The sequence below is a fragment of the Suillus subaureus genome (genome assembly GCF_016647635.1).
Source record: "Suillus subaureus strain MN1 chromosome Unknown BJ212scaffold_5, whole genome shotgun sequence".
Lineage (NCBI taxonomy): Eukaryota > Fungi > Basidiomycota > Agaricomycetes > Boletales > Suillaceae > Suillus > Suillus subaureus.
Window position 1 is genome coordinate 1,386,337 of NW_024538561.1, and position 17,236 is coordinate 1,403,572.

At 48.1% G+C, this 17,236-nt stretch overlaps 6 protein-coding genes across 6 annotated transcripts; 3 read left to right on the plus strand and 3 right to left on the minus strand.

The window, feature by feature from the left end:
- Window positions 1-1,282: 1,282 nt before the first annotated feature.
- BJ212DRAFT_1456530 (uncharacterized protein) lies at window positions 1,283-2,683 on the minus strand (the record flags this gene model as incomplete). The annotated part of the gene is made up of 4 exons (XM_041338871.1): window positions 1,283-1,916; window positions 1,970-2,056; window positions 2,176-2,287; window positions 2,333-2,683. The coding sequence occupies 4 exons, from the start codon at window positions 2,681-2,683 to the stop codon at window positions 1,609-1,611; spliced, it is 858 nt and encodes a 285-aa protein (XP_041197241.1). The 3' UTR covers window positions 1,283-1,608.
- Window positions 1,393-1,611, plus strand: BJ212DRAFT_1203999 (uncharacterized protein; the record flags this gene model as incomplete). The annotated part of the gene is made up of 1 exon (XM_041329123.1): window positions 1,393-1,611. A coding segment is annotated over one exon (219 nt), but the record flags the coding sequence as incomplete, so codon positions are not given.
- A 4,510-nt stretch (window positions 2,684-7,193) lies between the features above and the next one.
- BJ212DRAFT_1330785 (P-loop containing nucleoside triphosphate hydrolase protein) lies at window positions 7,194-10,447 on the minus strand. The gene is given in 12 exon segments (XM_041334739.1): window positions 7,194-7,667; window positions 7,735-7,853; window positions 7,914-8,150; window positions 8,186-8,187; window positions 8,205-8,327; window positions 8,374-8,449; window positions 8,507-8,656; window positions 8,709-9,667; window positions 9,720-9,841; window positions 9,921-9,979; window positions 10,025-10,138; window positions 10,195-10,447. The coding sequence occupies 11 exon segments, from the start codon at window positions 10,043-10,045 to the stop codon at window positions 7,481-7,483; spliced, it is 2,055 nt and encodes a 684-aa protein (XP_041197243.1). The 5' UTR covers window positions 10,046-10,138; window positions 10,195-10,447; the 3' UTR covers window positions 7,194-7,480.
- Window positions 10,448-10,887: 440 nt separating this feature from the next.
- BJ212DRAFT_1296788 (uncharacterized protein) lies at window positions 10,888-12,582 on the minus strand (the record flags this gene model as incomplete). The annotated part of the gene is made up of 5 exons (XM_041332504.1): window positions 10,888-11,931; window positions 11,983-12,171; window positions 12,220-12,240; window positions 12,298-12,456; window positions 12,508-12,582. 5 exons carry the CDS (start codon window positions 12,580-12,582, stop codon window positions 10,888-10,890), a joined length of 1,488 nt encoding a protein of 495 aa, XP_041197244.1.
- Window positions 12,583-14,152: 1,570 nt separating this feature from the next.
- Window positions 14,153-14,501, plus strand: BJ212DRAFT_1477246 (Epl1 protein; the record flags this gene model as incomplete). Its single annotated transcript, XM_041339518.1, has 2 exons — window positions 14,153-14,270; window positions 14,320-14,501. 2 exons carry the CDS (start codon window positions 14,153-14,155, stop codon window positions 14,499-14,501), a joined length of 300 nt encoding a protein of 99 aa, XP_041197245.1.
- Window positions 14,502-16,717: 2,216 nt separating this feature from the next.
- BJ212DRAFT_1477247 (uncharacterized protein) lies at window positions 16,718-17,052 on the plus strand (the record flags this gene model as incomplete). Its single annotated transcript, XM_041339519.1, has 2 exons — window positions 16,718-16,912; window positions 16,975-17,052. 2 exons carry the CDS (start codon window positions 16,718-16,720, stop codon window positions 17,050-17,052), a joined length of 273 nt encoding a protein of 90 aa, XP_041197246.1.
- Window positions 17,053-17,236: the final 184 nt, after the last annotated feature.

A 17,236-nucleotide genomic window follows, 5' to 3' on the forward strand; every position in this document is an offset into this window, starting at 1 on the left:
ATGCGCTGGGTGCCATAAACTTTGCAGCAGTTTTCCTAGCGGGCTTGGGCATCAGCACGCTGAACCGGATGTTATGATACAGCGAATGTACCTCAATGTCCAACGTCAACTCGCCTTCTTCCTCTTCTGAAGAATCAGCTTTGTTCTTGGCCCACCTGATTTGCACTAAGTCTGATCCTCGTCTTCATCGATCTCAATATACTATCGTTTAGTACTTATTTTGCGGGCGGGACGGGACGAGGGAGTAGGCTTTTTGGTAGCAGAATTGGATAGTGGTTTGTTGCCAGTGTCGGTCTACCGATAATATGGATTTGGTGGATGGAACTGATGTAGACTTGTTGTTCAATGATATGGATTTGCTCGTAGCTGAGACGACTTTGTTGTTAGTACTCTGTCCAATTTTACTAGGGACGCTAGTAGGTTTGCTGAGTTTGGGTATGGTTTTGCTCGAGATGGCTGAAGTTGGTCTACTAGATTCTGGTACTGTGGATCCTGAACCCGAGCTTGATTATAATATTAATAACGCAGAAGAACTTGATGCAGATAGTGCTTCATCAAAAATCGTGTTCTCCGCACTCTCCTTTACGGGCACCTCGATTACAGCCTGAATGGGTCGGATTAGGTACTGCTTTGACTTGTCTCTGGAGGCCCTGCGGCTTGTGGGAATGGGTACGGGGAGTTGTTGTGTGGATATGGGTTTGGATGCTCTGGATGAGGGTTCGTCAGAAAGTTCGGAGGTATAGGGAGGGGACTTGGATGCGGGTGGGTCGCTTGAGGCAATTCCTTCAATCCTAAACTTACCGCGGTATCGTCTACCTTATCCGAGCCCCCAACAACCCTTGATCGCGCCCTGGATGATGAATCTAAGACGTTACTCCCTCCATTCAAATCGAGGATTTTGGCTCGTTTGCAGACATCAAAAATGAAGGGCATGCGATCATCCCATTTTCCAGACATCTTTCCTGAAAACAAGCCACTTTTCCTCATTCAGTCTGTCTCGCAGCCTGTGAAGCGACAGAGAAGAAGAACTGTTGATAGCAGACACATGGTTTCCTCTCTCGATCTGAAAGGCGATGGCCTATTGTGGAGCTTTATTGAGATCAGCAGTGTTTCATAAGGCAGCCCCCCCATCAGACTCCAACCATTTGGCAGGGGTGTTATCCTACATCCTAGCACAGCTTCATAATACATTGTACTTGTTTGCTTCGTCCAATTGAACTCCCGAAACTTTAATGCTGAGGATAAATTAACACCCCAAACCGACTGGAGAACTTCGCTGTGGCTGAACGTTTGTTCTTATTTGTACTCACCGAGAACCGGTGTTCCTTACCAAAAATGTCTCACTGCGCGAATCACAGTGCGTCACATGAAGACGCGTCGTGTGCAAGGATGTCTGCAAACAATAACATCCCTTCGGTCGAGGAAATTCGGACTGCAGTAAAATCTACCTTTGGCTTCACTCCCTGCCCATGGCAAATTCAGTCTGCTCAGGCACAGCTTGCAAAGAAAGATGTCATTACCATATCACCCACTGGCTCCGGAAAGACACTGTGCTTTTGGATACCGTTGTTGTTTGATGACAATCGAATAATAATCTTGGTCACCCCCCTACGTAGCACTCACGAATGTGCTCTGTCGCTCTATGGTAGGTTGCGCCGTCTTGAAATTGATATCAAAATTGTCGTATGCGAATGCTGACTGCAGTGATCGGACAGCTTGCTTGATTCGGGACGAAATTTCATGAGACATGGAATTTACGGCGTGATGGATTGTTGTTACGCTGATTGAGAATCCAGCGTGAGCTAAGACCTCAATGACCTTTTGAGGGGTACCGGTCGAGTGAAGAAATATGCCGAGGATGCACTGCAAGTAATTGCAGAATTTGTTGGTGCTCTGCAGGAATATGCTGGTGCAAACTACCGCTTTCTTTCAAAAAAACAAGGTCAGTCTGTATGCTCCGAGAATGTACTCTTGTAACTGACAATCTGATATAACGCAGCTCTCCTTTCACCGGCCCTTTTTGCTCGACGACGGCGCTGCGCATTTTGACGCGAGTCTGTGCAGAATTGTCCGTTTCGCCCTCAGGCTGCCCTTCACTCCCACGTTCTGCGCTGGATATTTCATCATTATCCGTTTCATCGTCATCGCTGTGCATTTCATTCTCGTCCATGCCACCACCATCTGCCCGATACTGCCTGTCCCCCCCAAATTCCCCAAGGTCCATTTCTTCCTCTTCGTCTGGTTGCTCACCCTCCATATCGCAGTCTTCATCGACTGTAAGATTCTTCTTGCCCAGAAGAGCCATCATCATTGTCAACATATTCGGAGCAACTGATTTCACCTTTTCTGAGATAAAATTCATAAAGGTTCCCTCGAGCTGCTCAGATGTTGTACTCGTTGCTCGAAAACGGAGTCCGTGGCGCTCGTGAGCCAATTCCTTTATTTCATTGCACAGTTGAGTCCTGACTGTGACCATTGCCCATGACAAAACATGTGCTCGAGTTTTCGGGTGTTGATATAGGCTTTCGCACATGGTCTCCGCGTCTCGAATTATGTCTTCCTGAGCTGCGGAGTGCTCATGTTCACGGCTGCTTAGCACACCTTCGAGGAAAGTCAAGATAGTGAGATTGTTCACTTGCAAAACTTGCAGAATTTCACTGATTCGAGCAGTGGTAGAACTCATTAGAGGCTGGGGTGTTGATTTGAATAAGAGTCTTATTATCATCTGAAACGCTGTTCAACATGCTGGATCCTCGTGTCCTTCGACGTGTATACCCTTCACTTTCTTACTCGACTCTTTTTAGCACCGATATACCGGTATTCCGGCGACTGTTAAGGCAAGCACGCAGTTTTTACGGTGAGTACAAATAAGAACAAACGTTCAGCCACAGCGAAGTTCTCCAGTCAGCTTGGGGTGCTATCCTCAGCATTAAAGTTTCGGGAGTTCAATTGGACGAAGCAAACAAGTACAATAGTGGTACTCAGAATAAATCTTGAAACTCCTTGAAAACTCGCCTAAAGCTCGGCTACTTCAACAAAACACAGCATGAGCATGTGCTGCAATTGAAAGTCAGGCCGGCATCGCACATCGGAGTTCGAAAAACATGCCTGTTGTTCACCAACGTGCTCGCCGGTCTGCACGACTTAGAGCCAACGCTCATCCATGCGCGAGGGCGATGGACCATCTGCCATCCACCTGATCAGCGGCGCCTCGCCCTTACCGGCAAACGGCCTGTCCACCTTCCGCCTCCTTATCTGTCTCCATGGAGGCACCCTCACGTTGGAGATGGAGTCATCGGACACCATCAACAACGTGAAGGCGAAGATCCAGGACAAGGAGGGCATCCCAACTGACCAGCAGCATCTCACCTTCACTGGAAAGCAGCTCGAAGATGGCCGTACTCTCAGTGACTACAACATCCAGAAGGAGTCCGCCCTTCACTTGATCTTGCGTCTCCGCAGAGGCACGCAGATCTTCCTCCCGACGCTTTTCATCCCCCCCCACTGCTCAGCATCCCCCCCTCCTCCACTCGGCACTTATTTGGTCCCTCCCGCGCTCCCTACCCACAGCTGATTTCATTCCCGCAGGCCTTGTTTTTTTTACAATTTTATTAATGCTTTCATTTGAAATACAATTATGTTGGACCGCTACTCTACCACTTTCCCCTATGTACATAGCACGCTTTGAAAAATCACAAGTGTCGTTTTAAAGTCCGACTACATGCCGACGTGTGCCGAGCACATTTCTCTCGGACTTGCGCGAGTTCTTTCAAACTTTAAGCGGGGAGTTGAAGGGAGTTGAACGCAGTTTAGCGAGTTTTCAAGAGTTTCAAAATTTATTTTGAGTACCACTAATGTATTATGAAGCTGTGCTAGGGTGTACTGTCCTGTCCCATGCAATTGGCAGCCCCCAGAAGTCGGCACTTTCACAAAACTCGTATTTCCAGCCACTTAAACACAAAATTCTCAACATAGATATCATTCTTTCTCTAATACAACTCACTACGAGGTCGAACAGATACGATTGAAGCAGAATTGAGTGAGATGGTTGAAAGTGCCAAAGTCACGCAGAAAATGTCACCTGCTGATGTGTGCCGTGACGGAGTTTCAATATTGCACACACCAGTGCCGACTGGTGCTGTGCTGCTGGTCATGGGGCTGGTCCGCCTTTGCAAATCCATCAGCAGGAGACGAGGAAAGCTGCGAGCTTCATCAGACCCTACATATGAGTCATGCATTCAAGCTGCAATTCAGGGAATTGCAAATGGGCTATATAAATCTGTTGCAGCTGCTGCAAAGGAGCAAAATGTGAGTTGTCATTTGTCATGTGATTATTTACTCAACTGGTCTAGGTATCATGTCAGACACTGAGTGATTGATGCTTGGGAGTCCATAAGTCTCGTCAGCATGCTCACAAGGGTCAGCAACTGTTATCTGCTGCACAGGAGGAAACCGTTGTTGACTGGTGTAAACTGGTGTCTGCATCTGCAACTCCTATCCACCCAGCGAAGTTGTGTGCATGTGTTAAAGAAATAACTGGTCAACTCCCATCACAAAAATGGCACAATTGGTTCATTCATTGTCATTCATCCCTCTGTGTATCTCAACCAAGTGGACTGGATCCAAAGTGCGCTTGAAATTTCAACAAGGATACCATTGGGGAGTTCTTTGAGATGCAGAAGAAGCTTGATGATGACTATAATAAAATTCCACCAGAGCATCATTGGAATATGGATGAGAAAGGGAATCAGATGGGTGGGGGGAGGAAAAATGCTGGCATGAAATTTATTTTTTCCACAGAAGATTCAGATCGTTATTGGATCCATAGCAATAATCTAGAGCTCGTAACCATTCTTGAGTGCATCTCCACTGCTGGCACTAAGATGCCACCATGGTTCGTTCTTTCAGAAGGTCCACCCCCAGATATTCGAGACCTAAAAGATAAAGTGGGCAGGTAAGCAAGCTATATAAGTATAGTATTATGCTCTACTAACATTGTGATCACCTTGGACAGTGTTTCTTTCTTGCCAACAGGATGGATGGACCATGAGATAGCAGGTTATTGGTTCAGGAAACACTTTCATCAGCAAAACCCTAACCCTATGTGCAGTGCTGCACAACGCTGCACAGCAATCAGTGTCACAGCGAGGTCCCCCCATGTACAGCGCTGTACAGTGCTGCACACTACACAATTTCTCTATAAAACATAATTATTAGCACACCATCTTGTTATATACATGTTTGTGACTACATTACACTCATTTTTACATAGAATCAATACTTGTGTGGTGCTGCAGAGCCTTTACAACAAAGTCTATGTGACCTGTGACACGCTGTGTGGCTGTGGCACTGTACCCAAATCAGGGTTTTGCTGATGTTGTTCCTACAGCAGAGAAATATCACGTTGATCCTGAGAAGCCAATTGTTCTGACCATTGATGGTCATAGTTCGCATGAACAAAGAGCTATTCAAAGGGCAGCTTATGATAATGGTGTCATAATTCACGCCTTTCCATCAAAAACCACGCACAAAATCCAACCATTGGATGTGGGCATATTTTCATCTGTCCAGCATGCTTGGACCAAACATTGTGACAAACACCTTGCTGATGGGGTTGAAATTGATCACTATAATTTTATTCATGAATATATGGCCATTCACCATGTTATCATGCCAGAACTCATCCAGAAAGCATTTAAAAGAACTGGTATCTATCCTCTTGATCTGTCAGTCTTCACAGACAAGGATTTTGCGCCAAGCTTGGTTTATTCAACCACCACCGCACATCTTCCTCCATCATATCCTGCTGACATCCCTTCTTCTCCAATGATGGCTCCTTCTGATATTGATGAGGTTGACAACTTGATGAGGCTGGACAGCAGTGAAGAAGAAGATTCAGAAGAGGACAACAATTTTTTTCTGATGGTGGTTGATGAACATGACTCAGATTCTGAGAGTTCTGACTCAGAGTTGGAGTTGGAGGAAGAAAGCCCAGAGATGCAAGACACACAGCCCCCCCATAACCCCTATAACAATGCCCACATCAACACCCACATCACTCACTCAACATCACAACTGTCAGCCCCCATCCCACATCCAGTTATCCCCACATATGATCAGGCGATGGCATTGATGAAGGAGGAGCTTTGGTATGAGCTCCAGCGCATGTATGGGCAGAATGGGGCATTGGTCCAGACAACCCAGATACTGACTGCCCAGCTTGACACTACAAATGCACACTGTATGATGGCGCAGCGGGCATTGGCTCAATCTAGATTGGAGTTAGAGAATGTGAAGAAAAAGAAGCAGCCAAGGAAATCCGTCAAGTTACAGGCCCATTTTGTGACCCACCTGGAGCTTGAGGAGGACTTCAACAAAGCAGAGGAGGAGTGGTGTGAAAAAGACAAGGCTGATGCAGAGAAACAGGCCAAGAAGAAGATGGAAGACAAAGTGCGCAATGCTCAGATTGACCGTGATATTGAGTTGAAGATGTTTGATGTGCTCTCAACACTCCAGCACAAGGACAATTTTATCACACTTGCTGGTGCTCTTAAGATTTCAAGAGATGGGATGGTTGAGGAACTCTGGACTAGAATAAAAGAGTTTCTTGCTGATGCCACCAATCAACACTTTGCTGACAATCCACGTTTTGCCACACTGTTCCAGACAGGAAAAACACGTTCGAAGAATCCAGCCACTGCATCACCAACAGAACAAGCCAGTACTAGTAGCACTTCGCAGGACAATGGCACTACCTCATCCAACACCTCCAGTAATCATTTTATCACCTTGCCTGCACACTCTTTCAATTTGAATTATCCCCCACATTTTACCCACCAACCATATTTTCATCAATTCTACACTAATCCAGCTCTCCATGCACCATCTTATTCTTCAACACATTACACTAATAATCCATCCAGCAGTCCCATTGCATCATCATCAAATTTACATAGACAACCTCAGTATCCACACAATGTACATGGTCCCCCTACACATCCCCCTCAATTTTACAACTACGGTACTAATCACAGTCACCCTCATACTTAGATTCTACTAGTCAATACTGTACTTGCTTGCTCACGCCGAATACTAACGACCTCCTTGCGCTCTTGCTTAACTGCCGAGCTGACTTTGAAACTGACCTATGTGACATGTCGTGACTTTCAGTGACATTTGCGTGACTGCCGACTTCTGGGGGCTGTTGCATGGGACAGGACAGTAGGATAACACCCCTGCCGAATGGTTGGAGTCTGCCCCCCCATGCGCTTAGTCATTTGCTTGTAACATAACCCTCTTCCACTCAAGTGGAGTCCGGGAACCGACTTGAACGCTACTTCACATATTTACTCCACATACACGCCATATCTATTCACCTGATGCATCATGCACAATGACCGGCTTCTTCCCTAGCTTTTTGTGTTACACTTACCCCGTGGTCTCGAGCTCCTGCAGCGCTCGAGCAAAGTACTCCACCCCCTCACCAGGTCCTCAACCTCCTCATCATTTCCTCAACCTCCTCGTCACTTTCACCAACACGCGCTGCCTTGTCAAATTGCGCCCCAAACCTGCCCGTCATCGTGTTCGCAACCCTCACCAACGCACGCTTAGTCTCGCTATCTGGCCAGTCCTTTAAATCAAAGTATAAGCGCGCGTACTGGAGGAGCCTATCGAAGCATTAACGTGCAAATTTGCATCAGTATGTCAATCTACAGTGCTAAGAGGTGTACGTACCACTCTGGTCGGACACCCGTGACGGTTCGTATATACGGCCTGTTCGTAACCAAGAACTCATTGAAAATTACCCACTTCGGCTGTGTGTCCAGTCTGCACGATGGATGCAGCACCACGGGCTACCACGAAGAAAATTCCCATCAGCACGCCAACCACAACTCCAAGCCAAGATAATATACCTGATTGTTCAAAGTCATGTAGTTCCTCTTTCCTCCCACCTTATGTGCAGCTTGCATGAAAAAGCCACAACACAACGCCTGCTTGATTGCCAGAGCCATTTCGCTCTGATCTTGCACGCTTACGAGGTCCACCTCAAACCGTCCCATCGTCCGTTCCAACTGCTCGCGCACGTTGACTGCTTGCAGTAGCGCTGGAGCGGAGAGGTAGTGAACCCATGCCCAGTTCTTGTCGTGTTGATCTGGGGTAGTTGTAAGCGAGTACGTACGTGTTTGTAGGAAGAAGAGACTTACTTTGAATGTACTCATTGTACACGTTCAGAAGCATTAGGTGGTCGCCACCGGGGACGGTAAACAGCGCCTTCGCAGCATCCGCTTCTTCTCGCTTGTTACTTGGCCGTAGCCATACATTTGGCACTACAACGGTGTCAGACGGGAGTAAACCTCCGGGATGGGTGCGCACCTGACAGCATCGCAGTGATCGTCAATATCTCGTTGCTACATTTAAACTCTGGGCTGACGATCAGCATCTTTGAGAGCTGAGAGTATGCGTCAGAACCGTCGGAACCAAACCCGCCACCAGGATAATCGCCTACCTGGGGATCCAGAGGGAATTCAGCCATGATACTCCCAAGCGCAGTGAGGTTCCCATCATCATCCACTGCTGCGAGGTAATTCAATACCTCCAGCGCCCTTATCAATGACTCTGGAGCTGGTTCATCCAAATAATCAAACTGGACAAGATCCTACACAAGTATCAGCTCAGCTCAAGAACATTACCCCCGACATCAAGCTCACCTTAATCCCTGCCTTGACAAGCATCAGCACCGTGCTCACTAAATTGCTCCTCAAAATTTCTGGTTCCGTCTGCTCCTTGAACTCCGACGTGAAGTTCTTCTTCGTGTACAACCTATAACATTTGCCCGGCCTCGTTCGCCCAGCACGGCCCGTGCGTTGCTGTGCCGACTCCTTGGAGATTGGGCTCACAAGCAAGCTCTCCACGCGAGTGCTCGGGTTGTACACCTTCTGCTTGGAAAACCCCGGGTCCACGACATACACAATCCCATCGATCGTCAGTGACGACTCCGCGATATTCGTGCTCACCACGACCTTGCGTCCTGGTGGGCCAGACGGACTGCCTGCCTTGGGCGGTGGATCGAAGATGCGCTGCTGCTGTTGAGGTGGTAACCAGGAGTACAACGGGATGCACTCGAGAGGGCCTACGGTCTCGGGGTAGGAGTCGATGAGGTCTTCCACCTTGAGCTTGATCCTATGGCAGGCATCCTCTATCTCCTCCTCACCCGTCAGGAATACCAAGATATCTCCTGGTTTCTCTGTGCAATGGATCTTGAGTACAAGATGGATGGCGGACTTGACATAGTCCGACACCGAATCCTGGATGTAGAATACTTCGACGGGGTGAGTGCGGCCGGGAACCTTGAAGAGCGGGGGAAGGGCGCCGCCAGAGGCAGCGAAGTATTCCTGGAACTTGAGAGCGTCCAGGGTGGCGGACATGATGATGAGCTTCAGATCTGGGCGACGGCGAGCGAGTGTTTTGAGAACCCCCATGAGGATATCAGTAGCAAGGGTGCGTTCGTGAGCATCGTCGACGATGATAGTGGAGTAGCGGCTGAGATCAGGATCGTGCATGGCTTCGCGCAGGAGTATCCCGTCGGTCATGTATTTGAGGAAGGTGGTGCCGGGCTCGGTCATGTCTTCAAAACGTATCGAGTAACCGACTTGTTTGCCGAGTTGGACTAGGTGATAAAGTGAGCTCGGAGTGAGATCAGAGTAATGAAACAAACGGACCGTCCATCTCATCTGCCACGCGTTCCGCTACAGCCGTGGTAGCGACTCTGCGGGTCTGAGTGCATGCCACGATCTTGTTCTTGGTGTGCGGAAGATCTGAGTAGGCGACGAACTGCGGTATTCTATCGATGACAAAAGGAGTCTATGATAAGCGACTATCCAAAAAGACAAGGGAGCATGTGTCAAGGGATGCTAACTTACTGCGTGGTCTTGCCTGAGCCGGTCTCGCCGATCATGATGATGATTTGGTGTTTGTTGAACTGCGAACGTCAGAGTGAATGGTGTGAGGTATGCATAAAACTAACTATCTTATAGAACTCAGCCATATGTGCAAACACGGGGAGCGTTTTGCGGCCTTCAAGAATCTTTTTGTATTGCGCAGTATGAGGCTGATTTGTAAACGGGTTTATATCGTGTTCCTAAGTGGATCTCCGAGTCAGCCAGCCCCGACGTAGCTCGATTATTGAGATCATACCAATGCAAGGTAAACTTGATCTGCGGTGGCTTCTCCGGGAAGATAACCAAAGTTCCTCGAGGCACTGGCACCATCGAGAGTGCTTGAAGCAGCTCGTTCTCGGTCTACGGCGACCTCTCGCAGAACAGCGGCAAAGAGAGGCTCCCTAGGGGATGCACTGGCACCATCTAGAGTGCTTGAAGGAGCTTGCCCTCGATCGACGAGATCACGATGTGGGTCCTCTTTCGGTGTCTCAGTCTTTTGGGGGGGAGGAGAGATTTCATCGTCCGTACTCCCGGTCCTTTCAAAGGATCTCAGGATTACAATCAAAGTCGTTTATTAATCCTTTACCATATGAAGTCCCACAGTTTCTTGATCAGTTCTGTCATAAGAGATCGGTCTTGTTATAGACACTGTGACGCTTTGGGAGATAAGTGAGGGCAAGTGCAATGTGATGATGGACACTTTTATCTCATCCAAGGATTCGTGGGCATTCGTGTATTGGTATCTTGTAAACGTTTTAGATTTGGTGTCATCATAATCATACAAAACGAGGCATCAGCTCGCACGAGCATCTAGATAGCGATAATTTCATATGGAAATTCCGAGGCTAGAAGAACAAAGGGTGTGTTGCAAAGAATAAGAAGCATAAGTCACGTGGATATCACAAACGTAAGTCAGACAAACCCTCTGGCGAACCACTGGCAGGGGCTTTCACCCGCGCACACTCTTCGCAGGAGGTTTCTTCCCACCGCCCGATATTATGGCAGTCGTGCTTGAAATCAGCTTCCTCTTTTTCGCCGGCGCCTGCGACACGGCTTTCATACTGCTCGTAGCTGCTATGCGCTTGGTACCATAAATTTCGCGGCGGTTTTCCTGGCGGGCGTAAGCGTCAGCATGCTGATACAAATGTTCACGACAGAGGGAATATACTTCTGCGCCCAGCGTCAGCTCGTCTTCTTCCTCTTCTGAAGAATCAACTTCGTCCTCGGCAGCCGCATCACTACCTGACTTGCACTGCTCTGATATTCTATCTTCTCCATCCTTGTCTTCATCAATCTCGATATACTGTCGTTTAGTGCTTATTTTTCGGGCGGGACGGGACGAGGAGCTGGTAGCAATATTGGATAGTGGTTTGTTGCCAGTCCCGGAGAGTGTGGGTTTACCAGGTCTTACTGTAGATTTGGACGGTGGTAGGGCGGACTTGGTGGATGCTGCCGATATAGGCTTGTTGTTCAGTGATGTGGATTTGCTGGTAGCTGAGACAATATTGTTGACACCTTGTCCAGTTTTACTAGGGGCACTGGTAGGTTTGCTGAGTTTGGGTATGGTTTTGCTCGAGATGGCTGAAGTTGGTCTACTAGGTCCTGGTACTGTGGATCCTGAATCCGAGCTTGATAATGACGCAGAAGAACTTGATGCAAACGGTGTTTCATTAGAAATCGTGTTCTCCACGCTCTCCTCCTTTACGGGCACCTCGATTACCGCCTGAACGCGTCGGATTAGGTACTGCTTTGACTTGTCTCCGGAGGCCCTGCGATTCGCAGAAATGGGGGTAGGGAGTTGTTGTGTGGATATGGGTTTGGGTGCCTTGGATGACGACGTAGATATGGATTCGTCAGGAAGTTCGGAGGTATAGGGAGGGAAACGGTGGCGTGTGGATGCGGATGGATCGCTAAGACTTGTGCTTGCGGTTGTGTTGGGGTAACGAAGCATTGTCGTGAATGGAGTGATAGATGCATGCGTCTGGACAGAATGCTGTTGCGTGAACGTCAGATTCGAGGTTCAAGAAATGAGAGTGGTCCGCACAGAAAGCTGCTCTTCAATAAGCTCATCCACACGCGTTGCGAGCTTGTATCGCTCCTGTTCAACGCGTAGGAATTGCTCCTTCCAGCTGGTGGCTTCCTGGCGCGATGTGTCTTCGAGACGGAGGCACTGTTGTTTCCATTGCTCGGACTCGTAGCGAAGTTGAGCAATCGTCTCTGCATGGTGTTTTATCTGCATACAAATTTCAGTATCTCTACGCTATCAAAGTGATGGGCGTACAGTCAACTCGGCTTGCTCAACCTGTGTCAGGGGGCAAGGTTAAATAAGGTGAATGTGCAAACATCGATGAGGACATACAGCGGACTGTCGGGCACCAGCCTCTTGCTTCCACGCCTGCTCCTCAAGCCTAAGCTCATGGAGAGCCTTAACGGCTTCATCCCGCTCGTGACGCGCTTCCCGTGCTTCAGCACATGCTTGTGTGACTTCTTGACGTGTTTGATCCTGTAAGCTCGTGAACTACGCAAGTCAATGAATTTCGAAGAGCATTGAAGAGGACGATGAGCTTACTGCTATGTTTACTGCTTTATTCAGAGATGCGAGTGCATCTGTAAGTATGACGGACGGCGGGGAGTTTGTTGTCATCTAGTTGCAAATCTGGTGAGAGCAAGACGCGCCTCCGGCAGTTCCCGATTCAAAAGGTTTAACTTCAACGCGTGCCACAACCGCACAATTCAGAAGTGCTGTGAAACAACTTGAAGAAATTCGAAAGCCAGCTGTTTTTCAACTATTTATGCCTGCAATGCGCGCAGACCGCTACTTGTTGTCTTTGTGCTGTCCGCAGGTACTGGCACTGGTGCCAATCGTGACTCCGAGTCTTTACGATTTCCATGAACTCTCCTCCTTTTGCCAGGTCCATACATTCGCAAGGAGTCCAGAGTTCACATGTGCACATGTTTACCAGTATGTAGCCTACTTCAGCAGCACTCCCTCCCAAGTACCCATTTTTGTACACACCGCAACGCATCGCCTCTTGATTAGTTCATTCACCTTGCATTCACGTCTCTTTTTTCCTCGTCCCTTCTAGTTTATTTCCTGCTAGACGCTCCCAGGTACCTTGATTACTCTATTCGCAGGGGAGTATGACGAATTGCGGTGGAATATCTAGCCGTTCGAAAGTTATTCAAGCAGCACCACGAAGAGAGACCGGAACTTAGAACATGCCGTCACCCAGAATGTGTGGTAGCATTCCTCGAACAACTACATACATTCTTAGCTAGGTATGTGCACAATGTTAGTTCTGTTTATTTTCACACTGCGATATGTTCCTGCGGTGGACAATGTGTATAGCACTCATCCCCAAGTGATTGACTGGGTCACTGACTGCTGTACATATTGTCTACTGTAATCATGATATGATGTTTTAGCTTTGCTTCAAGATGTGTCATGGCCATCCTTACCAGAGTACCACCAAAGTCGGCAGTTTTTCGTCACGTGAAGCACACTAGCTGACCCTTTATTAGGAGGGATGATCTCTCAGGTTTTTCTCGGGGAGAATAGTTGACCTAAATTTGCACGCACTTGCACTAGTAACTTTGGAATCACCGCGCACCCTTAACTATTGTGAGGGTGGTCTGTGCCGATTTGGTGGCCTCGACATGTGAATATCATAAGTAGGGGCTTCTTTCATCATCGTCCGCTGCTCACTGAACCTTTTATTGCAAATGCCAGATAATCTTTCCTTCTACAGTCAAGATGGAAAGTGTCCTTCCTTTCAAAAGTCCAGGGATGCTATGTCATCTCGACATTCGCCGTTGATTTGTCTCTTGGCCATGACTTGGTTCCACCCCCCCCGCACCGGCCACTCTTGCGCATGGCAACCGTTGCGCTGAGGGGAATTAGAATACTATATGTGGTCATGTACGCTACTTTCAGCTCAGGTATGTACTTAATGTCTCGATGGTAATCAAGGAAGAAGGTCAAGCAAATGTCGGTGACCTACTCCCGACGACCTGCCCATGTGCTTCGAGTGGAGCTCGATCTGGCATCTAACCCTTCTCCCCGATGTATAAATGTGAGTAGAAAATCTTGAAATCTGCATCTGAAGTTACATCAAATAGTTCTTACACAATGAAATTCACTACTCGCCGTTGCTCTTATCTCTGCCCTTGCCCTCCCAGCGTTTGCAGTACCCGCAAATGTTACATACGACCCTATGTACACCAACCCCAATTCGTCCCTCGCTGCTGTCTCGTGTTCTGGCGGCTCGAACGGTCTTTTGACCAAGGGGTATACCACCTTCGGCTCCATTCCTTCATTCCCCAACATCGGAGGTATTCCAGGTGCCATCTGGAACTCCACCTTGTGCGGCACCTGCTGGAGCCTCCAATACACCTGCGTCCTACGGCGTCCAAACTACCATCTTCATCACTGCCGTCGATGCTGCTTACACATTCAACGTCTCCCCGCAGGCATTCAATGAGTTGAATAATGGCACCGGCTTTGAGTCTGGCAAAATTGCTGCCGAAGCCATTCAGGTCGCTGCGAGCAACTGTGGCATGTAGTGGCATGTACGTTCATCTTTGATGTTCTGCGAGACTCAAGTTCTGATTCAACGTGAGTCTAGGCAATTACCCTAGAGAGTTTTCTGGTGTGCTGGAAACAGTTGAAAGTATCGAACAAGAGGTTCTTGAGAATTTGGTCGGAGCAACTTGTATGTTGTGGTTCGTTATTCAGAAGTATGTGCGATGTAATTTTTTCGGGAAAGTAGTTACTCGACGAGTAGCCCAGTGGGTTATAGCAAACCAGATAGTAGTAAACTCCCTAGCTGGGGCCTACAGTGGTTCGAGCTCCAATGCATTTGGCCTGATAGTACGAGATACTTCTTCGTGGTGCCTCGGCTCTGATTTCAGCGCGACGAAGCCCTGGAAAAAAACTGGCTGATACGAGGTTTCTGGTGCAATACCGTCTGGACTCCTGGCAGCTGGCGGACATTTCCCATCGCGATATTAATGTGTAGGCTCGTGACCGGCTTGTGCACTATGGACAAGTCAAGTGGCGACGCCAAGTGAGGAATATCCGAAATTGGGATCCAGGCAGAAAGGAGCTATGTCATCCCAAATAAGCAGCTCAGTCCATTCATTGTGCTAGCTCCCTGTTCAACCTGAAATATTCACTGACTTCTTGCACCTGTCTTGCTCGCGTGAACGCCCAGCCTATGAACACATGGTTAGACCTCTCAGCGGGCTCTAATCACAACATTAATATTAATCCCACCCCTGGTAGACGTGTGACAGGTGACGTGTGACACCTGTATCGATCCAATGCCAGACCATATTCAACATTGTCGTGGAGTTTGAAATTTGAATTCTGCCAGTGGTGCCCTCATTGCCTTCGCATTCGATAACAAGCACGTTCGCCTCTGGGCTAAACGAGCCATCGCCATATCCGTATTCCAGCAGTCTCAGGCTGGTTGAGCGAACTACACCACCTTCCCGGGATCCTACTATGGATGGGTCATCAGATTTATCATGGCAGGCACACAGGTCACTGTCCGACGATAAAATTTAGTACATAAGTTTCCTTACTGAAAAACGCGGTGGCGGTCTTGGGACTTGATGCTGGCTATTGACCCTTGGCCAGACTCCAGAGACCCTCCCCGTCGGCCGACTACTACTTATGAACCGCACTTGCATCGTACGGTGCTGATTAATGATTGGTCTACTCCTTCGCTCACTTGCCCTGAGTCCGGTCGTCCGTTGAAGTCCGATTTTTCAAACCTTTCGATCAAAAACCACTGCATTCACGCGTCATACGTTACCTCCGAAACAGTCCCACCCAAGTCGGAAAACTGAACTATTCCCTTTCATAGTTTCCCTATACACCAAAACGAAGGAATGCAGTTTGCTATATTTATAGTAGGCTTCTGGGAAACGCAGAATCCTTCAAAGTGTAGTATGGATGCTCTTATGCTAACGGTAACGGAGACTGCGTCGTGTCAAGACGCTGTCTGTAGACTGCTTAGTACGGCGTGTGCAATTGTTGCTCATAACGTCATATTTTGCGTTCGTTTGACTTGACCTTCGTGGAGTGGACCAGTTAGTAAGTTGGCATTGTTACGCGCATACTCAGGTACTGGGGACTTCGGTAACTGGGCTCAGCTAGGCGTCGGTTGGTAGTGGCTCACTCGCTGGTGGGAACTTTTAGGATCGTCACTGCGTGGATTTTGGGCGAATTAAGGACTTCTTTCATCAGATGACCTGGAGATCATTTCCACCTTGAAATTTGCAGTCGACTTGTCTCTTGACCTTATCCTGATCTCGTTGCACTCGTGCCGGCCCTCCTTGCATTGCGCTTATCCGGGGAATATGACTACCGTGCATTTGGACACCTGCGCTACTTTCAGCTCGGGTACGTGCTTAATGTCTCGAGGGTAAATCAAGACAAATGTCGGTGACCTCCTACCGACTTCCTGTCCGTGAGCATCGAGTAGAGCTCGCTCTGGTGTCCAATGTTTTGCCCCGACGTATAAAAGTGAATAGAAGATGTTGAAACTCTGTCATCTCAATCACTGCAATATTCACATCAAACAGCTCTTGCACAATGACGGTGAGCACAGGCTTACTAGCTGAGTGCTCTTGTACGTACTGATCTTGTGTACTAACGTTGTGGTTTGTTGTTCGATGAGTAGCATATTCATGTAACGTGTCGTCAGAGTGATGTCATGCCCAGTCTCTCTGTCCATACGTACTACGCACCGTTCTCCTGTAGTTATTTCTTCATGGCACCACCGTATCTCATAACGCTGAACAAAATACCCGGCATTGACCGTCATGAGCTTCAGAAGCTGGCGCGGAAGGAGGGCAGTGGCATCACAGACGAAGCCCTGACCTTCAAGAAGTCCTTCCAGACCGTCGTTCGGCCACCCACTACGAACTACAATATTCACGACGATTATATAAAGCATCCCCCAGAAGTACGCGGCATGTGACATCGTTCGCATCAGTAACTATATTGAACTACAAGTGTCGTTCATAGAATGTTTCCCTGGTGCCGATGGAAAGTGTAAATTTGGCAAAAAAGAGGGCTCATTCAAACCTTAGCCGATGGAGATAGGTGAGGGACTGGGCCAAAGCAGCAGACATTCAGGATGGGATTCTTTGCAAATCCTTACTCCATCAGTGATTCCAAACAGCGTAGACGCGTATTTTGTGTGTTTTTTTGGGACTCTGAAGCATGCCATTAGCTGATGCATAATCGCCATCATGTAAAGTTATATGCAAGATGTGATAAATACTCA

Bases quoted from the DNA above. Each gene is read 5' to 3' on its own strand.
- BJ212DRAFT_1330785 (XM_041334739.1), bottom strand. From the start codon at position 10,045: ATGGCTGAGTTCTATAAGATA. The intron at 9,842-9,920 runs GTAAGTTAGCAT...TGTCATCGATAG, and splicing joins GGCTCAGGCAAGACCACGCA to AATACCGCAGTTCGTCGCCT. The intron at 9,668-9,719 runs GTCCGTTTGTTT...TTTATCACCTAG, and splicing joins CGTGGCAGATGAGATGGACG to TCCAACTCGGCAAACAAGTC.